Here is a 10463-nt window from a genome sequence, read left to right on the forward strand (position 1 = left end):
AGAACATAACCTCTAATAAGAAAACCTCGAGGTTTGACTCATAACCTCTAATTCTAGATCCTCGAGGTCATGTGAGGAAACCTAGTGTTGGTCGGATCAAAGGTCGTCTCAAGCTGAAGGTTTACTACAGGAACCAAACCTTACATGTTCTCATTCAGTTCATTGAAAACCTGGCAATGAATGATGCACGGGTAAGTCAGTTCATTGAAAACCTGGCAATGAATGATGCACGGGTAAGGCAGTTTATTGAAAACCTGACAATGATTAATGCACGGGTAAGTCAATTCATACAATTCATAATAAAGCTGGCAATGAATAATTCACTGGTAAGTCAGTTCATGAATAATTCACCAGTAAGTCAGATTATTGAAAACCTGACAATGAATAATGCACACTGCACAGGTAAGTCGGCTCATAGAAAACCTTGCAATGAATAATGCATGGGTAAGTCAGCTCATTGAAAACCTGACGATGAATGATGCACGGGTAAGTCAATTCATTGAAAACCTGGCATTGAATGATGCACGGCTAAGTCAGCTCATAGAAAACCTGGCAATGAATGATGCAAGGGTAAGTCAGTTCATTGAAACCCTGGCAATGAATGATGCACGAGTAAGTCAGTTCATTTAAACCCTGGCAATGAATGATACATGGGTAAGTCAGTTCGTGGAAAACCTGGCAATGAATGATGCAAAGGTAAGTCAGTTCATTGAAAACCTGGCAATAAATAATGAAAGAGTAAGTCAGTTAATTGAAAACCTGGCAAAAATGATGAAAGAGTAAGTGAGTTCATTGAAAACCTGAAATTGAAAAAAAAAACACTATAAAGTCCTATTTTTGAAAGCTTAGAAAAAAATGCATAATAATATTATAAAATTAAATGCATGCAATTGAGAAATGACAAAATAATATGACAAGAATTGTTATTATTAAATACTGTTAACCCGATGAATTTATTTATTGTTTAATTAATTGAATATTATTTTTGTTTAATTCCAGGAGGAGCCCAACTCTTATGTAAAAGTGTATTTGCATCCAGATCCAACCAAACAAACTAAACGGAAAACAAAGGTAACAAAACTGATACCCAACTTTTTGTTAAAAAAAACATTTCAACGATTTAGAAGAATTCTTTATCTAAAAAAAGTTTTGTTGAAACCCGGTCTTTTTAATGGACTAACTAAAGAAAGTGTCCGCGGGTTTAAAGAAAAAAAATTACCAATCTATTTCTATAACTATATAATGGTTCAACTCATGTATCCTATATATACCTTAATGAAATTAAGTAATTTTGATAAAAGACCACCTTAAACTATAAGGATGACCACCATTTTTTTATTTGAAAATGTAAAATGAAGAAAAAGAAACTGAAAGTCACTCTTTGGAAGTTAGATTTTAAATCATTTTTGCCTCAATTTCTATTTTGTCTCTCCGAAGTGAGATTTTTGAAAATATTACCAAAGATCTATCTTTATTTTGAATCATTCTGTTTATTGTTATAAGTTAATAAAAGATAAAACAAACACAACTAAACCAATAAAGTGTATGTTCCAGTTTTATTAGTTTTACCCAATACTTGTAAAATTTAACTTTTCCCGATATCACAAATATTTATAAATGTTATAAATATTTCTGTTCAGAGGTTGGAACTTCCCTAGGGAGTATAGGTATTAATGAACGCCTTATCTCTATCATTCGTACTGGGTACTTTTAAATTTATTCCCCCATTACTACTACATGGGATGTATAATCATGATTCCCTGAAACTTTAAACATATTCCCCCATTACCACTACCATGGGATGTATAATCATGATTCCCTGCAACTGTAAACATATTCCCCCATTACTACTACATGGGATGTATAATCATGATTCCCTGAAACTTTAAACATATTGCCCCATTACTACTACTATGGGATGTATAATCATGATTCCCTGTAACTGTAAACATATTCCCCCATTACTACTACATGGGATGTATAATCATGATTCCCTGCAACTGTGAACATATTCCCCCATTACCACTACCCTGGGATTAATGATTCCCTGTAACTGTAAACATATTCCCCCATTACCACTACCATGGGATGTATAATCAAGATTCCCTGTAACTGTAAACATATTGTTTTCTTTGTCAAATCATATTAAAAGCTGTTAATAGACTTTATATTTTATAGACTTTAGTAAGTCTTTTGCCTTGGTATCTTCATATTTTAGGAGTTTTAGGTCGTCTTTACAGTCTCATCCTATGTGGGTTAACCTGTATGTTATAAACGCTACAAAACAATTAACAGAATTATTTTTAAATACCTTCGTACGCGCTTTTACAATATTTGTTTTTATGGATCCGTTATTTAAATACTCCTGAACGAACACTACTCTAGGTTGTGCGAAGATCTTGTAATCCTTCCTTCATGGAGATGTTAGAATATAGAATACCCTTAGATAGAGTCAGGTAAATAGTATTATTATCATCACTGTTATCAGTATTGTTATTTTTGTTCTGCTTCGTTCGTATTTTTGTTGTTCTTAATATTTGTCTTTTATTATTATTGCAGTGCTTCGCACCCCCTTTCCTGTAAATAATTTTAGCTTTTAACTAATAAGCTGAAAGTTGGGTATTTTAAATCGTTTTCAATTTTTGGCTGATTTTTATTTTTGAATTGGCGCATAAGTGTAATGTGTATTGTGTATGTCTATCTTTAGGGAAAAGTCAACGAGGTTATAGTATATAGAGTGATGATGTACGCTAATCCTTTACTAATTGTATAGGCCATCAACTATACCGAGAGCGTACTACATATTTGATTATTATAAGTAGATTCTGGCCTAACCTATAGTATATCATTATTAGTAAACAATTGTAAGTGTACTGTAAAGCTAACTGAGCACACAGGTAGAGAACTATCATCCCCCCTGGGAAAAGTTCTTTCTAAAAATATTGTTTTTGTCGAAATGTTTTTTTTCATCTTGGTGGATTATATTGAATCTTATTTCTTTTTAATATTTGTGTGGGATGTATCCTGGACATGCAATGATCTTCAAGGGTAAATAGTTCCAAAATTTTTTGTTAAGCACGGAGGGGAGGGTGTTATAACATGTAAGCTGCCTCTCTTGCTTTTAATATACATCTTTATCAAAAGTAAAAATATAACAAAATAAATTGTTAACTCCCTGTATGTTATTCCCAGAAGTTATATTTAATTAAAGGGGGGGGGTACAACACTTCTAGGAATGATCTCATCTTTTTGCTGCCTCATATTTAGCAGAAGTTTCTCTTCCAACATTTTAGAATAATAAAACTAGAAAATTGAATCCAAACCGTCAAAAACTATTAATTAAACATTAGATACTGACCAACTTACTTTAACTAACTTTAATAATTATTTTTTAAGTTATGGTTCCAACTTTTTTGATAATGATAAATATATACATTATACAACCATCAATAAGCAAGTAATGCTAATTCTAGACAAATAATCTGTGACTACATACTATTGTGACAGGAAAGGGTTTTACTTATAAATCAGATTACTTGACACTTGACAATAGTCCTGGAGGCATTTAGGTCATAGTTCTTCTTAAAGGAAATACAGACTTAATTTAAAGTGACCCTCCATTTAAAGAGTTGCATGTAAGATTCCCTGCTTTATACTTATAATCTCTATATGAGTAACAATGAGGAAGATGTTGGTTTTTCTATTTTTAAAAGAGTTTTTTTCACAATTTTGAAGCCTCCGCAGCATAAATCTGCAAGAAATTTTTTTATCTATAACTTGTTTAGCTGCTCCAGTTCAGTATCTAACTAGGCAGCTTCTTCAAATCAATATCTTGTTTAGCTGCTCCATTTCAGAATCTATCTAGGCAGCTTTTTTTTACTCAATATCTTGTTTAGCTGCTCCAGTTTAGTATCTATCTAGGCAGCTTCTTCAACTCAATATCTTGTTTAGCTGCTCCAGTGCAGTATCTATCTAGGCAGTTTCTTGAACTCAATATGTCATTTAGCTGTTCCTACAATCTTAGATGCTTCTATTGCATTCTCAGCAGCTTTCTTTGTTGGATTTGTAACCAGAATGTGAGCGGTGGCGTCTCCGTACTCAGGATCCTCTGGATTGGTTTCACAACAGGTATGTGAAGAGCTGTTTGTCAATAGAACCAGCTAGAGAATATAGAGCTCCATCTGATACATCTCGGTCCTTGTTTGGACTAGCTTGTCCTAGCTGTTCTAGCTGTTCTGTATCTCCAGTGTCTCTATTCATAGATCCAGCTGAAGAGTATATCCTGATCTGTAGTTGGATTGGCTGGTCTGTAGTTGGGCTAGCCTGTCCTAGTTCTCCTAATCAAGTCTACAAATGAGTATGGTTGACCCTTCCTAAATCTTCTTATAATTCTCAATTCTCAATTCTACAATTCAGCGTTTGACTGAAGTAGTCAATGAATCCTACAGAATAGGACGGGTCCCTGAATCCATACTCATGGGGAAAATGACCTTAATTGATAAAAAAGAGCCGTCACTTGAGGTAGGAAAGAAAAGACCTATCACGGTCTCAAGTGTGTTATTAAGTGTGTTCACTAAAATATTGCACAAAAGAATGGACTCCATCTGTGAAAAGCAGTAGTTCTATGGCCCAATCCAGTTCAGATTTAGATCGAAAAGATCAACTGTGGACTGTGTATTCTTGATTGTTTCAGCGCTGAAGGCTGCTAAACGCAGGAATCAGCCAATCTCACTGGCTTTTTGTGATATTGCTAAAGCTTACGACTCGGACTGTAGAGAGTTACTGTACACCAAGCTCAGAAGTATTGGCTTCGGGGGCAGAGTGGTTGCACTAATCCGATCGATATATTATAATGATTGTGTACAAGTCAACCTGGCACAGGGACTGTCAGAGCCGCTTTACTCCACACAGGGGGTTAAACAGGGGTGTAGTTTGTCTCCAATGCTTTTTGCACTATATATAGCATCACTAGGTCAGCAGCTCCAAAATTTAAAGCTAGGGGTGGCTTTGGGTGGGGTTATTGTGACGGCTCTATTCTTTGCAGATGACCTCCTGCTGTTGTCTAGGACCCCCAAGATGGGTATGAACCGGTTACTAAAAACGTCAGAAGGTTTTTGCAGAGATGTGCATATGAATCTTTCTGCTTCCAAGACTTTCATTCTCTCTAATGCCCGGTATGCAGTTTCCTGGAAAGTTGAGGACTCAACAATAGAAGAAATTTTAGTGGCAAAGTACTTAGGTGTGAACCTTCAGGTTAGAGGGAGATCTATGATTGGGGTATATGAGGAAGATGTGGTACGAAAAGCCACAAACTATGCATACTCTATTATGAACCTTTCTATGGGGGTTCTTGGCAGGGCCATGGTGGCAAGAAAGTTATGGGAGGGTTGTGCAATACCAGCGATCTTGTACTGTGTTGAAGCGGTTTCGATCAAGATGGGTACAATCCAGGAATTGGATCGGATGCAGAATATGGTGGGTAGGTTTATATTACAAGTTCCTGCTTCTACATCCAGAGTCTTGGCCTGGATGGATGCAGGACTGATGCCAATGGCCTTCCGGATCCAAACCAGGCAAGCAATGTATGTCTGGAGTGTGTGTAAGTCTAAAGGGAACACCGCTTTGATGTCGGTCTTAAGGGTGAATTGGATGGGATGCAGAATATGGTGGGTAGGTCTATATTACAAGTTCCTGCTTCTACATCCAGAGTCTTGGCCTGGATGGATGCAGGACTGATGCCAATGGCCTTCCGGATCCAAACCAGGCAGGCAATGTATGTCTGGAGTGTGTGTAAGTCTAAAGGGAACACCGCTTTGATGTCGGTCTTAAGGGTGGTACTTAAATATCCTGATGAGCCCTGGGTTAGATCATGGCTTAAGATTCAAAAGGACTTTGGGACTATCTCAAATTATACATCTAAGAAACGGTTGCATAAAGCTCTAGTGGATAGGGCGGTAACTCATGTCCTTACCATCAAACGAGAACATTCTACTCTGAAGGCCGCTTCCCAACCAAGTACTTGGTTCAAGTTGCAATCCCATGTAAATGATTCTAAAGCTAGTAAAGCTTTGTGTAGGTTTAGGGCTGGGAACGCTCAGCTAGGTAATAGATATAAGGACAGGTATGGTTGCACTCATACCTGGTGTCCATGGTGCATGGACAGGGGGGTTCAGGTAAAGCTTAGTGAAGCTCATGTGGTTTTTAAATGCCCATGCGTATCAGCTCAGCGTAGGAGATTTGGCATTTCGGTGTTCCTCAATAAGGAATTGGGAAGGGGTGTTGACTCAATCCGATCAGTGCTCAGGGCTTACCTTGGAGGGGATGGGGCTAATAAAAATGATCTACTTGGGAGAGGGAGGAGCCTGGCAGTCCTGGTTGAGACTTGGTTGACGGCCTGCCATGAGGAGTAGTATCCTGTTGTAGGTAGTAGATTTACTTAGCCAGCTCTAATTAATCAAATAATCAATAATATCAGAAATAAATATGATTAAATCATACTGGACTTATGAAGCAAAATGCACTAGTCCAGGCGCTGTTTGTGTGCAGTGGGGAGGTGACTTCTGTCACTGGCCTAGACCTCGATGTCTCGATCACACTAGACTTATGTCAAAATCGGATATACATTAATTTCCATCCTTTGGTGGTTATTTTTGATGGGGTCTCGGCCTTGATTTCCACGGAATGATGGTTGATCTTTTATTTATTTATTTATTTATTTACGAACGAGTATGATAAACCCTTGTAATTGTCTCTCCTAAATCTTCTTATAATTCTCAATTCTACAAACGAGTATGATTAACCCTTGTTTTTGTCTCTCCTAAACCAGATGGACAGTAAGCTCTTTACTCTTTCTGATATATCAGTCTGGTAGCAGTCTAATAGTGCAGGTCCCCAGGCCTTATTTAGATAAACAAAGCTTCGCTTTAACGTCTATCTTGTATAAGGTTCCTGGGTGCACTAATCTCAATCTCCAGGTTCTATACTCCTCTCAGATTCAGAAAGAGGGTTAAGGGGTTTTAGTATCTGATTATACTCTTAATATTACACCATGCTTTAAATACTACAAAATGTCAAATATTTCTTCCAAGTTCAACAAATATATTTTTTTTCATTAAAAGTTGAAATGTGTTATTTCTACGTTTTGTCAAGATCAAACTTTTTGTAAGTTTTGCCATTTTTAAGTATTGTCAAGTCAAGTGCTCACTTCAAGGGTGTATAATTTTAAGAATTACCCTTACCCCAGGGCCAGTGGAGGGGGGGGGGGGGANGAAAATCAAAAGGCAAGGTTGTTCATCCTTCATCATCATCATTCATTTCAATTTCCCCAATTTGGCAAAGAAACCTCTTTAAAAAAAATCATATCTAGCTTCTATGAAATATTGATTTTTCAAGAAAATATACAATCTTGCTTACTTACTCACTTGAAGTAGTATATTGCTATCTAAAGTACTATATTCTACTCTGAAGATTTATTTTTATTATTATTCATAGTATTTATCTGAATAAAAGATAGCAGAACAATGATTTGAATTATTATTCATATATTCATACAAAAAAAAATCTTTTCTTCTTGAATTAGATACGCCTATATAAACACCTTAATACCCCCCGGTCCCCCTCTTGAGGAAAAACTAGAAATTATTTATTTTCCAAAAACATGTTATGAATTGGATGTAGTTGATACAGAAAAATTCTGATTTTTCTTCTTCTTGTCATCGTTTCTCTCCTTTTTCTTTTTTTCTTTTCCTTCTGTTGACTGTCCCTGATTCTGATAATTTTGAAGAAAACAAACCATTTTTTTGGGACACTATGCTCAATTATAATTGTATGTTGTGTTCTGATTTAGTAAACTCATTTTCTGCCTTGTTTAGTTTTCAGTTTTATTGCCTAACCAGGAATGCCCGTGACCTGAAAAGATTATCAGACTTGAAGGTTAATGCAGGGGGGTTGGTCAGGGGCCATATGAGAGTATGGATTAGGCAATTAATTTACATTTATTCTGTACTTTGAGTTTTGTGTTCAAATTCTAGTTTCGCCAACAACATTTGTCAACTAAGAAATCAATTCCAAATAGGTAGAGTTGAGGTGTAGGAGTTGGAAGTTTGGAGTAGGTCAGCAAGTTAGAGTATCATATCAGCAAATCATAATGTGGAAGAAAGCACAGGAAACTGATATATTTATTCAGAGGTGTATATTATTCTGATTTAAAATTCAGTGATGGTGATGGACCAAACCTCTGTAGAGTAAAAAAGTAGATGTTAGTTCCACATTTATTGAAAATATATTTCGGTCTTAGCGCCCTAAAAGCCTGGCTATAAAAATGAACAAATAATTTTTGAAATTGCTGTTTTTTCAAAAGTAAAATTTTTGCCAAGGAAAAAAAACTGAATATTGAGGACCCCTACTGCATGATGAGAATCCTAAAATGTTAAAATGAAAAAAGAAATAATCTTTAAATTCTAGGAGGATAAAATTTAAAAGTGAATGGGGGATTATTTTCATGACGTTGTTGTGGGAAATTTTAATCTCCGGATAATTGTAAAAGAAAAAAGTTTTTAATATGATAAATCTGTCCCTAATAAGCTTTAGAGACATGAAAGGGTTAAAAGATTTACCAAGACATGGAAAGGGAAAATACATAAACAAAAACAATTTTATATCGATATAGACATATGAAACCTTACCAGCTAAGCAGTAATCTCTGTCTGTATGTCTGTCTGTTTGTCATTGTTTCTGATCTCAACTCATTTTAGAACTGGTTAGAAGCCTGAACTGAACTAAACTGAACTGAACTGAACTGAACTGAACTGAACTGAACTGAACTGAACTGAACTGAACTGAACTGAACTGAACTGAACTGAACTGAGTCTATGTAATGTCTACTGTCCGGCTAGCTGGCAGCTGCAATTTGCAATGCCACATCACAAATGACCCAAAATAACTACTAAGAAATTTTCAAATCTGATTTTTTAGCATGGACTAGTTTTATTTTTACAAATATAATGTATTAGTAAATATGAATCCACAAGTTTGTATTGCCAATATTAAGAGTTATAGAATTCAAAATGTAAGTAGGAATCTTTTTTAATGAACATAGTTACACCCTTCAGATAAACTAGCTTTGGACCAAGCTTTTTCGGGAAACTAATCTTTAGGTCTCTAAAAGTCAAACCGCTAGACTCAAAATTTGAGACAAAACGATCAAAGGGTTCCTGAGTTATGATAGGACATCCTAACAAACAGACAGACAAAGATTAATATAACTTTATATATATAGTCAAACTTTAGAACCAATTTTAACCTGAAAACTATACTTTTTATTTCATTCCTTTGTTCTTGCTGCATAAATCTGCAAGTCATTTACAGAATAACATTTTTCAGCGGGAAAACAAGAAAACGGGTTTTGTTAAAGGGTAGAGTTGTGAATCGAGCATGGAGGAACTGTTTTAAGTCAACAAACAATCCCTTTAATTACTTTTTATTTAGGTGCCGAACCCTGCAGGCCACAGTCTGGGACTCAAGTCAGTTTCAGGAGAATATGTTTCTAGGGTCCGTAACTGTTCCATTAGATGATATTGATCTTACAACCGGTTTAGAACAGTGGTTCAACCTGGGACAATTTTATAGATGATGAACAGTGGTTCAGTGTAAATGATAAAGGGGGAAATGTTCTGGTGACAATTTACATCTTTTATAGAAATGACACACTGAAGTCCTAGTTCTTTAAGAACTATTTTATTACGACTTTTAATTTTTTACATTTGTGTGATCTTATTTAACAGTTTTAAATCTTGTCAATTGTTAATTGTAAATTATCTAGCCTTTTGATAAGACGACATGAAAATATATCACTAAGGTTTCTGCACACAAAGTTTTTTGTAATTCATGTTTTTAAGAATATTAAATTTGTTTAACTAGTTTTTTCTGAATAATTATATCTTTTTTAACATTTATCCCTCGGTGAGCAGTACAACTTTATAAAAATGCATTTACTTACAACTAAATATTAATTTTTTTATTAATGTAATAGTGATCAACACTTCAAATCTGATTTGCTTGTCTATGCTTTCAATCAAAAACTTTTAATTTTTTATATTAATTAGTTTACAGGTGTAAGTTTTAAATATGAATAAATTTTATTTTAAATACATTCTATTTAAAATTGGTAATTTGTGGTAAAAAATTATGCTTTTTTGTTCTATCGGCAGAAAGATTATTTTTAATGCCGAAATAATTAATTAAATAGTGAAATGAATTTCACACCGCGCGTAAAACAGAGGGTTGCTTGACAAGTTGACAGTAAGGTAACTGTCCATTCTAATCAAATCAAATCAAATCAAATATATATATTTGTCCCAAGCCAAAAACATAGAAAATATCATATTTTAAAACATATTTATAAACCTGANTCAAACTGACAGAATTTACAAATAAACAGATAAATTAAAACTTTACAATTTTCA

At 34.9% G+C, this 10463-nt stretch overlaps 1 protein-coding gene across 2 annotated transcripts in view; it reads left to right on the forward strand.

Moving 5' to 3' along the window:
* Positions 1-9918, forward strand: part of LOC111718348 (phosphatidylinositol 4-phosphate 3-kinase C2 domain-containing subunit alpha) — a 42157-nt gene extending 32239 nt beyond the window's left edge. For both annotated transcript variants that reach the window (XM_023493914.1, XM_023493915.1), the window contains 4 exons: positions 58-191; positions 1000-1071; positions 2386-2456; positions 9487-9918. In XM_023493914.1, the coding sequence (XP_023349682.1) occupies positions 58-191; positions 1000-1071; positions 2386-2456; positions 9487-9631 (422 nt within the window). In that variant the 3' untranslated portion in view covers positions 9632-9918. The remainder of the gene's footprint in view (positions 1-57; positions 192-999; positions 1072-2385; positions 2457-9486) is intronic.
* Positions 9919-10463: the final 545 nt, after the last annotated feature.

The sequence above is a fragment of the Eurytemora carolleeae genome, unplaced genomic scaffold (genome assembly GCF_000591075.1).
Source record: "Eurytemora carolleeae unplaced genomic scaffold, Eaff_2.0 scaffold179, whole genome shotgun sequence".
In the NCBI taxonomy this organism is placed as follows: Eukaryota; Metazoa; Arthropoda; class Copepoda; order Calanoida; family Temoridae; genus Eurytemora; species Eurytemora carolleeae.